Source organism: Octopus bimaculoides, chromosome 6, assembly GCF_046866305.1.
Source record: "Octopus bimaculoides isolate indiv1 chromosome 6, ASM4686630v1, whole genome shotgun sequence".
Taxonomy (NCBI): domain Eukaryota; kingdom Metazoa; phylum Mollusca; class Cephalopoda; order Octopoda; family Octopodidae; genus Octopus; species Octopus bimaculoides.
Window position 1 is genome coordinate 66,499,889 of NC_142933.1, and position 16,868 is coordinate 66,516,756.

The following is a 16,868-nucleotide window of genomic DNA, read 5'->3' on the forward strand; positions in this document are numbered from 1 at the left end:
TACAGATATAAATTGTTGAAGTTTCATGTCGATGTTCTGTGAGGAGAGACATTTAGGCCAGTTTTGTTCGAGGATCTCTTTCTCAATTTGTTTCCAATTGAAAGATTCTGGGAGTTTCTTGTAGGCTGCATGTCCATGGTTTCCTTTGGTCCATACATGGTCAGCTCTACCATGTTGTGATCCAAGAGTAGTGTCTGTGTCACTTTCACATTGTGGTTGAGATCTACTGTGGGGGTCAAAAGTGTTTGCAAATTGTATATATTGATAAATTTATGCTTCAATATTTTCCAATATAATAACTATGTTACTCATTGTTCGATATGCAAATATATAAAGTAAATTCCTAGAGATGGAAACCAAATAATCATATTCTGGGGGGAAAATATGGATTTTTAAAAAATTTCAGGAAGAAATATGGGCCAAAAGAGTTTGCAAGACTCATTTATTCGAAATAAATAACATTTTTAAACATAATATAATTTGAAACATTGTGTCATTATGATAATAGTACCATATATTGATAACATATTACAAAAAAACAACAGTTATTGCTCAAATAACAATTAACATAACAATACAAATTTATAAAACAATTTAACCCTTTATACGCTTTCCTCCATTCTTAATCAAATCCATCAGCCTCCTATCAACAGAGGATGTTAATTTATGCACTTGTTGAGGTGTGATTTCAGAAGATACCTCCTTGATCCTCTCCCAAATGTCTTTTTTACTGTTGAATTGATGCCCGTTTTCGTAAACCTTCCTCTTCAGAATCGACCAGAGGTTCTCTATCGGATTCAAATCCGGGCTCTGAGGTGACCAGTCCATCAGACGTTCACCAGAGATCCCCTGGTCTGAAAGCCAAGCTTTTGTGAACCGAGAAGCATGGCTTGGGGCATTGTCTTGTTGAATAATGAGATTCTGGTTGACAGCATCATTTTGTGAATTCAACCAGGGCAATAAATTCTCTTCCAAAAACTCGCAGTAGTTCACAGAATTCATTTTGACACCTTCAGGGACAAGAAAAGGACCAACAATCTCACTTCCAATAATCCCAGCCCAAATCCTCACTCCCCCTCCTCCCTTTTGACCTCTGAATCGCAAGCGTGGGCTATTGCCTTTAAGAAGCCATCCCTTGGTCCAACCGTCGGGACCGTCGAGGGTTGCTCTAGCCTCGTCAGTCCAGAGAACATTTTGAAAATTGGTTTTCAAATATTTAGTGGCCCATGCTAGTCGCTTCTGACAGTTGATATCGCTCAAAGGAGGACATTTTGTCGGTGTTCTCTGGTCGGCTATTTGTTTCAAAATCCGATTTTGGGTCCTTTTAGAGATGTCAGACACTCCTGCATGGTCGAAAATAGCTTTGCTTGTGCTGTGTAGGTTTGCTAGCACACTCCTCTTGATTTTTCTAAAATCTCGTGGTGAAGTCACCTTTGGTCTGCCACTTTTGTGCTTTTTTCTTCCATCTTTGCCGTCAATGACGAAACGTTTCACAGTTCGATGATCTCGTTTCAAAATTTTTGAAATTTCTAATGTAGACTTCTTTGCAGCAAGTAATTTAACAATTTCACCCTTCTCGCTATCTGTCAACATCTTTCCTTTAGCCATTATTAATAAATTTATGTTACCTGCATAAACTTTTGGCTCACCTGAAAAGAGGAAAATGTTTAACAATTATTAAATTCTGGGTTTTTTCGTAAAATGTAGTAATGAAAAAAAACAATGGCAACCAGCAAATGATGGAAGAGGTGAAATTAAAAAATAAAGCAAAATTAATAAAGTAATTGAGAAAAAATAGGTCTGCAAACTCTTTTGTCCCCCACAGTACATTGTGTGAAGCAGAGATCCAGTATGTTACCTGCCCTGGTTGGTTGGAGTACTATTTGTTTCATGTACAAAGTGTTGATGAGGTTCAGTGGGGGACTTCACCTGTGTGGTTCTAATGTGACGAGAACTTTTTTTATTTTTGTAAGGCAGTCTTCAAACTTGCCTACATGATTTGGAGCATCTGGAGGGTGACATGTAGCACATATAACTACACCGAGTTGTCTTATATGTACAATTAGTGTGTTACATATTGAATTTGAGTGTGACAAAAGGACCTGGGGTGTGAGGTCTTCGCAGATGTACATAGAACTCCACCATGACTCCTTTCTTTTCTGTCCATCTGTAATACAACATACTGTGGTATGTGTATTTCTGCATTTGCTATATATTGGTTTCAGGTGTGTCTCTGTAAGTGCTATGCATAAAGCTTGATTGCATGCAACAAGGTCTCTCGAGAAAGGGATTTTTGTCCTGTTACTAAGTGTTAACAGTCCTCTGATGTTCAGTAAGAGCACCGATGTGATGTGTGTGTTGTTGTCAGTGGTGCCCACCTTGGGTCTATTTGCTGTGGTAGTCTTGTGTATTGGGGATAGTCCCATCTGTGAGATTGTAGCCAGGTCAGCTGCTGTACAATGTTTTGTGCCATGCACAAAAAAGATTGTTGTTCAGCAGCTGCCCTTTCAACAACATGTTGACAGGTCTGTGCAAAATGGCAGCCTGCACCTTCCTCTACATGCCAGCGGACACCTCTCAAGTAAAATTTGCATATTCATGTGTGCTGTCTCTTTTTATCCTTTTTGTTATATGGGTAATCAGGTTTGCTTCTTTCTTTGGCTGTTTCATCTATTGTTTTAGTTTTTCCTTCTTTTAGTTGTTCTTTCTTGGTTTTTTGTTTTGATGGTGGTAGGAGCACTTGCACTTGGGTTTACTTTCCGGGCAGGTTTCTCGCTTGAATCTTCTTCTTGGTTTTCTTGAGTGTCTACCAAGTGGGGTGTCATCTTTCATCTGCATCCGTGCCGCCATCCTTGTCATCTTTGCTGTGTTCATTATCAAAGATGGCATCAAGAGTGCTGATATGGGATCGTATGAGAGCATAGGAACGTGTAAACTCCTGCTTCTTTCGTTCTATCTGTGCTAATGTTCTGGTGTAACCATTGCTCTTCAGCACAGCTGTGATTATGTTGTTTGGGTTATCTCCTTCAGTGTCAGGCTCTCAAAAACAATGCCAGTTCCATGCTCCTCATTGGGGATAGTCCCATCTGTGAGATTGTAGCCAGGTCAGCTGCTGTACAATCTTTTGTGCCATGCACAAAAAAGGTGGTTGTTCAGCAGCTGCCCTTTCAAGAACATGTTGACAGGTCTGTGCAAAACGGCAGCCTGCACCTTCCTCTACATGCCAGCAGACACCTCTCAAGTAGAATTTGCATATTCATGTGTGCTGTCTCTTTTTATCCTTTTTGTTATATGGGTAGTCATGTTTGCTTCTTTCTTTGGCTGTTTCATCTATTGTTTTAGTTTTAGTTTTTCCTTCTTTTAGTTGTTATTTCTTGGCTCTTTCACCTCCATGGTTTTTCGTTTTGATGGTGGTAGGAGCACTTTCACGTGGGTTTACTTTCCGGGCAGGTTTCTCGCTTGAATCTTCTTCTTGGTTTTCTTGAGTGTCTACCAAGTGGGGGTGACATCTTTCATTTGCATCCGCGTCTCTATCCTTGTCATCTTTGCTGTGTTCATTATCAAAGATAGCATCAAGAGTGCTGATAGGAGAGCATAGGAGTGTGTGAACTCTTGCTTCTTTCATTCTATCTGTGCTAATGTTCTGGTGTAACCATTGTTCTTCAGCACAGCTGTGATTATGTTGTTTGGGTCATCTCCTTCAGTGCCAGGCTCTCAAAAACAATGCCAGTTCCATGCTCCTCCAGGTTCTGGACATTTTCTGGATATTTTATTTATTTTTTTTATCTATCTATTTATTTAAAAAAAATTAACAGTGTGATGGAGGGTAGTGAAGAAATAGAGAAAGAAAGAAAGTATGTCTATATATTTAGAGAGATTGAGCAGCTGAGAGGAAGAGAGAGAGAGAATGTTTGTGTCTATATATTTAGGAAGATTTAACCTACTTTCCCCTAATAATAGACTTCAATAAATGACACAAAATGCACAATAGTATATACATATATATACTGTATATATATATATATATATACATATATATATATATATATATATGTGTAATATTAATGGTTTCTTATTATGAAACCAATAGATTTTATACAAGGCTGCAAAGAGAAGTGCTCAGAAAAATTGAGACAAGAGTAAAATATTAGTTATAGAATAAAAACGCTGGGTTAACGACTCAACATATCACACCCCCTCAATGAACATATATAAGAAATACAACATAATCCGTCAAACATAAGGAATAAGAAAATATAACGTTAAGAAAAATATCCTAAGAAGAAATAATAAATAAAAGTATAAGAAATATATAAGAAGTAAGATGCAAAAAAATAGAACATATAGTATCAAATTTTATACACAAATATATTATACCAACCGATAACATACAAATGAAAAAACTCGAGTTAAAGGTATAATACAATACACATATATATCATTTCATAGAAGTTAAAATTAATACGATTAAAAATTTCAAATATAATATAATATAGATCGATATAAAAAAATAAAATAAAATGAAATAAAGAAATGAGGTACCATAAAGTAGTTCATCGGTTAAAAATCAAGGATAGAAATGATTTAACACCATTTAGAGTTAAAACACAAAGTTCTACATCTCCCTCAGGCACATTTTACAACTCAAAACTAGTAGACACCAATAGGCAAGTCCGCACCAGTTAGATATATACAAGAGTGAATAACAGGCACCGAGCAGGTAAAACATGTAAAATTTAATTCCGCACACCATGTCCAAAAGTTCACAAAACACATGGGTCAAAAGACAAATACAGCACCCAGCAGGTATCGGTCAGTAAAATCAATTTCACGAAAACCACGTACAACACCTATGGCCATTTTGTGGGTACACCACTGTATTCCAAACACAATAGAGTGCAAACTGGTGATGACCCCCTTGTCAGGGTAAACTTACATACAAATGTCATGACATGCACAAAGGGAAAAAATAATTTTTATATAAGAGTAAATTTATATAGTCAATATGTACCAGCCTTAGACAAGCCTATGCAAATAATGGAATGATAAAAAAAAAAAAAACGGAAAGATAAAAAGAAAAAAATGTGCTATTTTAGAATAGTCAAACGGGCGGCAGTATCAAAACCAATCTTCGAGGTTTCAAATCACCTTAATGCAAACTATTACACTTGTTATTATCTATTGTCTTTAAATTTAATTTGATTTCTATTCAGTTTCAAGAAGGTGGAGGAAAACTTAGAGTTGCAGAAGGGGATTATTTTGATGAACTTATTTAAGGTTTTTGGTCCAAAATACCTGAGTATCGCAAGGGATTCCCTAATACATAAGGAACATTTACTAATATTTGCCTTAAAGTGGGGGCTCTCGATATAATAGACCATTCAAGAGAGTACTTTATATTCTTCTTCTTGAGGTCATGCAAATAAGAGGCGAGTGTGGTAGAGCTACAGTATTTTTCAATTGAAAACGAACTCATATGCGCTCTATATCTAGCCTTAAAGTCCTTCGTGGTTCCTATATAAAACATATCTAGCTTGTTAAGAACAAAGCGAGGTTGTTTAGGGTCCAAAGGTTCAGTCCTATCTTGCAGATTAAATTTGATCATAATTTCTTTAGCTTCCAGGTTAGCTTTCCAGAGAATATTACTATTGGTAGTCTTATAATTTTTTTCTATCTCTTTTTTCAGTAATTCCATGTATTTTTCTTTAGACAGTTTGTATAAATTTCCAGTTTTGTCCGACTGTACTAATATACCTTTGGTTAGATTGGTTTTTTTGGTAATGTTGTGGAGGTATCTTAGATGACTGTTCTTTAAAGGAGAGCGATGAAATTTGATATTCCTCATTATAGACCAAATGTCCTCTTCAAATTTATCCAATCTAGGGTTAGACGGTGGAGTGTTTCTTGGTCCTTAAAATCATGGAAATAGGTTTTCCATCTGATTCTGTTGATAAAAGAGTTAGTCTTGCTAATGAGTAATTTGATGTAAGTATTCCTTGGTGGAATAAGAATATCTTTAAGGGATGTGTTTATGTTGAATAGCTCCATAGTATATATATATATATATATACACACACACACACACACACACACACACACACACACACACACACACACACACACACACACACACACACACACACACACATTATATTGAACTTAGTGTTAAATTATGGATTGCATGATGTTCCTAAAAGAGATCAAACTTAATAACTATTCTTAATTATTTCAGTTATTCTTGTGAACTGTAGCATGTAAATAAGATATTAACGCTAATTTTTGTGTGAAGAATGCAATAGGGAAATGAGACATCATTTACCATTGTGATTGAATGCAATGAGTTGTGTCTCCATATGTTCATAAAAATTACTGGAGTTAACACAACTTAAGCAAAACATTTTGTAAATATCAAGTATACTTTGCTGAACACGTGGGCAGAGAAAAATAGCAGTAGTCAGAACATTTCAGTGTAGCTCTTGCATGCCATGCTGTCCTGGCATAGACAAAGAGAGAGAGAGTGAGAGAGATAGAGAGAGAGAGTGAGAGAGAGAGAGAGAGAGATTCATGATTCTTGGCATCCAAACAGTGAGTGAGTGAGAGAGACAGAGAGAGATTCACAACCACCAGAATATATAGGTGTCAGCTGCAACTCTACCTGGTGGCATTTGCCAGCAAAGGGATGTAATTCATCTAGCCTCACTAGTCTACTATATCACCCCCACTCTGAGACTGTTGTTGGTAACTTTCAGATTTTGTAGTAGAGCAGAGTAAGGCAATGGCACTAAAGGAGGAGGAAAGGAAATAGTACTTGTGTTTCCATCATCCGTTGAACCTCATATTGTTGAATTTTAGGTTGTTTGCAATGAAGATGGCTGAGCAGGCCAGTTTATTCTTGTTTTTAAGATATTCTTCTTCAATAAAAATCAGGTCTGCTTAGTGTAAGAAAGGGTGACCGGTCCAACCCAAAATTGTGGATCTCTGCCTATAGTGTAGACAGTGCGTTCTCCTGCCAGAGGAAGAAAGGGTAAAGATTGCATTGTCCCTTTTCTGATTCGTATGAAAGATGCTCTTGCTTAGCCAGCTAAAAACTGAAGAGATCAAGAGACAGATGATCTCTGTTGTATAAAGTATGGACAGGAAGTAGGTCAAACTTAAAATAAAGGACTGACCCTTCCGTGACCAGCAAAAGATCTCCCGATGTCAGATGTTTCTTGTTAATCATCTGGTGTGGAGATAACAACACAAAGGATCAAACTGTCATGTAACAAGCAACAAATGTGTGGATTCAATTTCAAATCTCAGGCAAGCAAGCAGGGCTAAACGAGCTTTCTACAATGCCACTTGTCAACTTTCCTGGTGCTGTATTTGTGAGTTTGCTATATTTGGCAAACAATTGGCATACTGTTTCTCTATGGAAATCTTTGAATGTCATGTGGTTACTAGTTTTCATGAGGTACATATAAGAATTCAGCATGACAACATCCATAATGTGAAAAAATATTTTTTTGTACCATTTTACACTTTTCCTAGCACACTTGAGTGTCGTCAGCTGCATGTCTGCTTTATTAACCAGATGCATGCTGGTCGTATAATCAATAATACAGTCAAGCTTCTTCACAACTTCCTTGGGTTTATAATTTACTTTAGAACTTGTTTACTATGTCTTCTTTGTAGAAAGTTGCAATCATTGTTACATTGCACTTATCATTTCAGTGTAATGTAAAAAGATTTCCACATTTTAGTAACAGTAGCAACAACACCATTGATATTAGGTGGTGACTTGGTTTGGTTCTTCTGGAGAAGTCTTTTTTTCATAAGCTTTTCTGTGTTTATAACTACTTTTGATGGTTATGAATAAACATGTTTTTAAAGAAATAGCTAATTCTTTTGCTAATCCTTGCAATTTCTACATTGCTACTGTTCTGGCAAATGAATAGTGCATTGTCTCAATGCACACCTTGCTCTGTCTCAAAAAGCATTTTCTAATCTATTTAGAATATAAATACCTACTAATTTTGTAGCCTGTGTCAAATCACTTGATCCCATTGTCATATGAACATTTTTAAACCTATTCTTTATAGTCCAGAACTTCCTGTCAAAGTTAATAAGTGTTTCCCTTTTTTCATTTCCTTCACCCACTTAATCCTATTAGGGTCATGGGTTAGTCCCCAAGCATGCCTGCCATCAGGTCCTGTTAGAAGCATCCATCTCTAGTTGATCTGGCTGGATTCCTAAGTGAGACCAACTGAGCTCATGGATGTTATCCAACTGTCTTGCTTGTCATCTATCCCTGGGTCTCCTGTCAGTTGTTTATGCCTGCAAAACCTGTCCAATGATTCTTTCCCTAAGATATTCTTACCACATGTCTGTTGTATTGGAACTGTAGTCTATCAATATAGAGAAGTAGCACAGCTCTCTGATCTCCAAGCTACACATTCTATTCATCATCATCATTGTTTAATGTCTGTCTTCCATGCTGGCATGGGTGGGACCCCTCATCATCGTTTAACATTATTCCAAAGAGCCTTCGAAGGAACCCCATTTTGGCTGCATGTATTTGCAATCCTATTCTTTTGGTCATTTCCAGTCTGCTTTGTGGAAGTCCAGCTTGGAGAGATTTTGGGTGCTTCCTTTAGGCTGTATGTCTCTGGTTACTTTCGGCCCAAACATAGACAGTTCTATTATGTTGTGATCCAAGACTAATGTCTGTGTCACTTTCACATCATGAATGATGTCCATATTGTTCGTGAAGCATAGATCCAGAGTGTTATTCACCCTAGTTGGTCTGAGTACAGCTTGCTCCATGAATAGGGCATTGCTGAAGTTGAGCAGGGACTCCACCTGTGCTTGCTTGCAATGAGTCATTCCTGAGAGTATGAGACCTTTGGGCTGTTTGACGTTGGGGAAGTTGAAATCACTCATAAGAAATATGGTCATGTGGTGTTCCAGTTTTATGAGGATTTCTTTAATTCTTCTGAGGATGACTATATTATGTTGTCTTATGTATACAATTAGAGTGTCACATACCGAATTTGAGTATGACAGTAAGACCTGGGGTGTGAGGTCATCACAGATGTATACAGCAACTCCACCATAGCTCCTTTCCCTTCTGTCTGTTTGCAGTATGGCATATTTTGGTACATGTACTTTTGCATCCTCTATATCAGGGCTGAGGTGAGTTTCCATGAGTGCTATGTAGAAGGCTTGATTGCATGCAACAAGGTCTCTCAGGAAAAAAATTTTGCTTTTATTATAATGCAACAGGCCTCCAATATTTAGTAAAAATATTGGTGTGATGACTGTGCAGGCGTTAGGGGAGGTCATCTCATGTCTGATGACTGTAGTAGTCTTGCGCAGTGGTGGGCAAAGTTCCTTGTTTGTGCCATGTACAAAAAAGACTCTTGCTCAGCTGCTGCATTGCGCATAACCTCTGAAGAGCGCACTTTTGTAAATTTTTTCCTTGGAGACATTTGTTGTCTCAGGGAAGTTTTACTCCTTAAGGCCCCTGTAGTTTTGGTGGGGTGTCGGGTGGGCAAGCCGGTAGTTTTTGCTGTCTTCCCCATGCCAACATTTGCCTTGCAGGTAAAATTTGCAGGTTCTTGAGTGCCTTCCAAATTTCTTCTTTCCTGTGGATGGCATTGGATCCTCTTTGGGGTTTTCTGTTTTTTGTTTGGTGGATTGGGGTTTTGGTTTTGGTTGTTTCATTTTTGCCTTTTCCGTTTCCTTCCTTTCCTTTTTTATGTTTGTGTTTGTGTTCCGTCCTTCCTTTTCTTGTGGTGGGAACTTTTTCCTCTGGTTGTCCAATGGGGTGAGGGCTCCTTTCCTTTGTAGGACCACTGGCACAGAGGGGCTTCCTTGACTCCCCTAACCTTTTCTGCCTGATTCACAGGGGTGTGGGATCCATTCTTTTGAGGAACCACTGGATCAAAGAGACTTTATAATTCTAAATAGGATTTATAATTCTAAATAATTTTAAAGAGATAAAGTGAAAAAAATGAAAGGATAGTGAAAAGAAAGAGGTTTTGTAATGATTTCTAGTTTTCAAATAGAATGAAAGTGAAGTGGTCACTGTAATAAAAGTTGAATGAAAATTATAGTGAGAATTCGCAGAAAGTAAACAAAGATGAAGTCATAACTCAAATGTTACCTAAGATAAAAGAAAATAAAAAAATGAGAAGGATACTTATTCACAAGAAATAAAATTCCAAATCCTTGTTCTTGTATGAGGAAGTTTTCTTTCAAAAACAATTCCTTTTTGCTGCAAATAAAAGTACGACTTGTAACCACGTGGTTTTTGACTATAACTCTAGCTTGTGTCACTGACTTTATGTACTATATTAAATATTTAGTGTAATATATTACATTTTTTTTTAATCAATATATTATGGTAGACTGTTATGAAATAACAAGTACTATGTTTTTGTCAGTTTCAGCAGATTTTTTTATTGATTTAGGCAATCTCTTGTAACCACGTGGTTTTTAGATGATAACTCTAGCTTGCGTCACTGACTTTAATGTACTATATTAAACTTTTAGTGTAATATATTACGTTTTTTTAATCAATATATTATAGTAGACCATTATGAAATAACAAGTATTACGTTTTTGTCAGTTTTAGCAGATTTATTTTGTCGATTTATGCAATCCCTTTTTGGTTGTTTCAGGAGAACGAAAAAACACGTCTTTCTTCAATGAAACTGGAAGTCTTATGTTGTTTACACTCTTTTAGTTGTTTACACTATTTTACGCTTGTTTATACTCTTATACATTCAATGTTCACAAATTTCTTTATTTAAACTATGAATCATATTCTTTTCGATAATATCAATGTGATTACAAAACTTCTTTGTAGACAATATTTTCTGTTTGTTTGACACTAAATTTCAAATTACTGGAGTCCATTGCTCTACTCATAGCAACGTATAACTGGCTGTGTGTAAACATCAGAGTGGGTAAAAATACACCTACATGATCTAAAGACTGGCCCTGTGCCTTGTTTGCTGTGAATGAGAATGCCAGTCTTATAGGAAACTGCCTGCATCTTAAGGGGTATCTGTGGAATGAACAGGCATTTACGATTGTAGGGGCCAGCCGCAATCACTGTTTTGATAACATTGGAATTTAGTTCTGTTACCTTGTTCTGTTGCAGTGTCCATTAGCTGGATTGAAATTCCTAAGGAGCATTATCGGACAGTTCTTCAGGGTCCACATAGATTGTACTTGCATACAGAGCCAAGCCTTTATGGATCAGTACCACTACACCTCCTCGTCCTCCGGTCTGGCCAGGAGACATGATTTTCTTGTAGCCATTCAGGAGAGGCAAGAAGGTTTGTAGACTGTCCAGCTTGGTCTCTGTAGCAACCATCACGTGTATATCGTGTGGTTTGTAATATTTTTATTTGGTCTGCCCTGTCAAACAACAGGGCGGCCACTACTTTTGGGTCCACGTCAGGTGGTACTTTGTTGATTCTCACTCGGGACGTTCTTCTTCCCATATATATTGGTAGAAGTACCACTTCTTTTGACTTCAGGGGACATACGGAATGCCCACGGGCTACCTCTTCCCGTGAGAAGCGAACCTCAACTGAACCATATGCCTGACCCCTTGTAATGTACACTATATCCTTCCATATCAGGGACAGGCACTTCTCAATTTTCTCTTTTTCGAAGTGTTTAAACCTCTTGGTTTCCATCACAGTTGATGAAGGTGATACTATGACATCACCTCCTTCTTTTTTCATTCTTTTAAAATATTCCTGTTGCACACATACAGGAATATCAATGTTTTCGGTTGCTACTGTGGCAACCGCCGAAAACATTTTTTCATTGTTGGCATGACTGCCAACATCAACATTGCTCTCTACAAGAGCACATTTCTCCTGTATAATTTCAACTGACATGGTTGAAATTAATAACAATATACAAATAATTGAATAAATTAAATAAATTGGTTTCCCACAAAACTGGGAAACCTATAAAAAGTTTTCCTCTCAAAGAGGACAGTAATTTTTTAAATTATCGGTTTATAACAAAGTTCAAATCCCACCCTGTTAGGGGGAGGGGCACAAAAGATAGTCTAAAAAGACTATTTACAATTCCAAAAAAAGTTATTCACAAAAAAAGCCACAATGGCCAAAGTTCAATAATTTTTACGAATTATTAGATTATTCCCCAGTAAAACCGGGGATTAAAACAGTTCAACAACATTCAAAAATAAATCCTTGTTCGGTAACAAATCCAACGGTAATCCAAGGTAATAACAATGAAACAGTAACAATGAAGCAATAACAACAGCAACTGCAAAAAACTCTTACCGCAAAGAAAGACACGTCTAACTAGCAGTGAGGGAAGCAAGCTACTTTATTTCATATAATTTGCAATACAGCATTACATAGAGTAGAGTAGCTGCAGGCTGGACAGATACATTAATGAGATGAGGATGATAATGACAACAGTGAATACAAATGGGAGGGGTACTGGCGCCCGCCGACCGATAACTCCTTGAATTCAGTTTCTTTGATACAAAAATTACATCAATCAATCAATATATCAAAAGCAATGTAATATATTATCATATATAAATCAGTCAATCTTCCTCGTCCGAGATCTCCAACAGGTACTCCGCTTTCTGCAGGCAAGCCTGCATCATTGGAGGGGGAAGGAATACAAATTTCCGGTGAAGGTCTCCTTGATAATCACCAATATTCTTTTATCAATCACCTCCGCAGCCACCTGCAGTTTTTTCTTTTCCTCTTTGGCTAAGAATTTCTATTTTGGGTGTGATGAAAAATTTAAATATATATTCACGAACCTAACTATCAAAAATTTCAACGTCTTAATACCGATCTCAAGAGCCGTGCCTACCAACATTGGTAGAAAAGTATGATTTCTTGGTATTCCTGCTTTGAATGGTTTAGAGCAATCTAAATACCTTTGACACAAGTTAAATAGGCTGTTATGACCAATAAATTACTGGGACAAACTGCTAAGTTGAAGAAGGTTGGGCCAACCGTGAAGCAAACAAACCATTGTTCCAGAATGCACACACACACACGCACACGCGCGCGCAGGCACACACTTATATCCTTTATTGTAAAATATATTTGCCAACTAAATGTGGTGATCCCTTAGGGGACGATGTTACTGTTGTTTTTAGTGCCAAGAAGACATCTCTTCCAGCTGGCTAATGACACACTGTCTGTGTCCAATTAGTATTTGTGGGGGGAGATCATCACTCCCATCTCTAGCTTTATGTGATATACACAGAGCTGAGTTTCTGGGTAGTTACCCATCTTCAATATGTGATAATCATCAGCTAATTATGAAGATTCATTCCACTTGCAAAATACTATATGATTTTTCCAACAACAAACTGTCGCTGATTTCGAAAAAGGAGAAATAAGCTATATATCCTCTATAAATTACTTTTATTTGAATTCTAAAAGTTTTGCTTTTTTTTTTTTATTCAAGTCTTGTATTAAGATTAATCTTTCTATAAATTTCTGATAATGCTTCGAATTTTAAAAGTTCTGCTTTTTTTTAATTCAAGCCATGTATTAAGATTAATCTTTTTATAAATTTCTGATAATGTTATAAAACGAATAATTTTTTATTAATCAGTTTTCTTGGTGCTGAGTTTGTCCTGGTGTTGAGTTGGTGGTGATGAGTTGTCCCTATTTGAAGATTCCTCTTCGGCATGATTGTTTTGAAAATGAAATGAAGCAATTATAAACTTCTTAGAGCTATATGCAAAAATGTATTTATTTTGCAATTAGATAAATTATCCTTCAATATTTTTACTAGTAAAAACAACAAAGTAAAAAAAAAAAGTAAAAAAAACTAAATGTAACTGTACATGAATTATGAATTCTCTCTCTCTGTCTCTCCGTCTCTCTCTCTCTCTCTCTCTATATATATATATATATAAAAATATATATATAAATAAACAAATCTCCTCAAATATTATTTTCATATTCTTATTTACCTGTTTTGGCTGCTTTTCATGAATATGATGCTTCCTTATTAGAAATCACCTTCTCTCTCTCTCTCTCTCTCTCTCTCTCTCTCTCTCTCTCTCTCTCTCTCTCTCTCTCTCTCTCTCTCTCTCTCTCTCTCTCTCTCTCTCTCTCTCTCTCTCTCTCTCTCTCTCTCTCTCTCTCTCTCTCTCTCTCTCTCTCTCTCTCTCACACACACACACACATACACATATATAATGTATATATGATGATTGCTTCATCTTGAGAGATGATAGCTGTTCCATCAGCACACACATACCACACCCCATCATACAGTACAATCACTCCATTGATGAACCTTTAAATGACTTTTAAGACCAGTTGATGACTGACAGGGTTTAAAACACAAGTGACAGATATTATTCAAGTTTCTTCTATATCTTTGCTCTTTGGACTCTGTTTCTGAAGGAATGTTTTTGTGAACTAGCATGTCTTTTAAGTCCAGATATTGTCTCACAAGTTTTTTTGACATTTGACACAAGTCGTAACAGGTGATTGGTGTCCAAGAGCATTACATATCTGGGCATTATGATTTTCATGTGACTTCATATGGTTCACGTATCCGGCTTTTGTCAACAGAACACGGTCACATATAATACATATTCAATGCTCACTGTTGATTACAGTTTCAATTGTTTCTTTGCAACTGACCCTTTTAAATTCAGAGTGCTGAATCATCTTTTCTTCCCAGGCATGACAGCCAGTCTTAACAGAACCTCTCCACTTGTTCCGATCTAGAACATTATTTTCTCAATTACTTTTGTTCATATCTAGTTTCTTCAGGTTTTCCTTCACACAGTCTTTATACCTTTTCCTCGGATTATGTTGTGGTTGCTCACCAGAGTTGAGCTCACCATAAAAAAGATGCTTTGGTAAATGCTCATCTTTCATTCTAATAACATGTCCAGTCCATCGCATTTTGAGCTGAGATAACATATTATTCAATTGAGCTGTAACGTGCCATGCGCAAAGCCTCTGTATCTAGTATGAAACATTCTTGACTTCTAAGATATGTCTGAGGCACTTTAGATGAAATCTCTCCAGCATTTTTAAATGACGCTTGTAAGTGGTCCAGGTCTCACTTGAATAAAGAAGTGCAGACAATACTCACGCTTTATAGACACTGATTTTTGTCTGCAGGGAAATACCTCTATCTGCCCATACTCACCATTTGAGCTTTCCAAATGCAACACCTCCCTTCCCTATTTGATAGTATATCTCTGCATCAAGACTACCATCTCTTGACAGTGTGCTTCCTAGGTAAACAAAGGTATTAATGACTTCTAACTTTGTTCCGTTTACAAAAATGTTTGGTTCAGAATATGTTTGACCTGGCACAGGAATAAACATTACTTTGGTTTTCCCCAAACTAATTGTGAGTCCGAAATGTACACATGCAGTGGAAAATCTGTCCATTGAATGTTGTATGTCGCTCTCTGAGTGTGCCAGCAAATCAGCATCATCAGCATAAAGTAATTCTCTAACAAGTATTTTGAAAATCTTTGCTTTGCAGTTAAACCAGGTCAAATTAAAAATATGACCAGGTGTCCAAAATCTGATTCCAATTCTCCTGTTACAATCCTTAAAAGCATACCAAAGTAATGCAGCAAAATAGAGAAAAGTGTAGGGGCAGGAATATCTCCCTGTTTGGCACTGTTGTTCACCCAAAATTCATAAGATAGCTCACCATTAAAGACTATCTGGGCTTTCATGTTTCTGTGTAGTTCCTTAAAAATGCTCACAAAATGTGTTGGACAACCAAGTTTACACAGAACAATCCACAGTGCCTCCCTGTTTACTGTGTCAAATGCTTTAGTTAAATCTATGAAGACCTGGTGTAGTGGCATTTTCTCCTCTAAGCATTTCTCTTGAACCTCCCTCACAGAAAATATCATGTCCATTGTTCCTCGCTCAGGTCTGAAACCATACTGTTCTTCAGGAATCACATGTAGACGCACATTCTCAACAACATACACACACACACATATATATATATATAAGTAGAGGTGCTCCGAAAGGGGTCTCAGGGAGTAGTGTCCCTGCCTTCCCGAGTAAGTTTTCCACCAGATTTCTTAAAAATCGCAGTAGAGGCTTTGGTCTTGGGACCACTCATGTCTAGAAACTGAGGTTGTGGGTAAGCAAGGGCATGCTCCCCATACAAAATCCAGCTCCAAAAAGCCTCATGGTAGCAAAGGAGAATGGGCACCCGCCAACCTAAAGTTTGGGGTGGGCTGCACCTGCCTACCTCGGTTGCTATGGCATTGAGGTAGATCCAGCCACCCCCATTAATGGGGACAAAACCCAGATTTAAAATGATCACTACAATTCCTAGCATATGATTTATCATACTCAAGGGAAAAACATTTAATAAATTAAAACATTCAAAATATTTTTGTTTGAGATATCATTTGAAAGTTAAAAGACATAAGTTGCTGAATTAAAAATAATTAAAGTTTGGGATTCTATATCACTAAAAATGTACAGAGCATAAACTTACCGTCTATAAAGCTCATTCAACCAGATCAAAATGACTACTGAAGAAAAAGTTTGCAGCAAAATATTAACTGAAATTATAAGGTGAATGTTGCCAAATATTGCTAGAGAAATTGTTAAAGTTCATATTGGTATAGGTTTTGAAATGAAAGGTAGAGAGTCTTTTACTCTTTTACCTGTTTCAGTCATTTGACTGTGGCCATGCTGGAGCACTGCCTTTAGTCGAGCAAATCGACCCCAGGACTTATTCTTTGTAAGGCTAGTACTTATTCTATCGGTCTCTTTTGCCGAACCGTTAAGTTACAGGGACGTAAACACATCAGCATCGGTTGTCAAGCGATGTTGGGGGGACAAGCACAG

The 16,868-nt window shown here is 37.1% G+C and overlaps 1 protein-coding gene across 1 annotated transcript; it reads right to left on the reverse strand.

Annotated features, from left to right (window-relative positions):
• Nucleotides 1–15,538: 15,538 nt before the first annotated feature.
• LOC149135242 (uncharacterized) lies at nucleotides 15,539–15,916 on the reverse strand. The gene has a single exon (XM_089353481.1). It carries the CDS (start codon nucleotides 15,914–15,916, stop codon nucleotides 15,539–15,541), a length of 378 nt encoding a protein of 125 aa, XP_089209607.1.
• Between the last annotated feature and the right edge of the window lie 952 nt (nucleotides 15,917–16,868).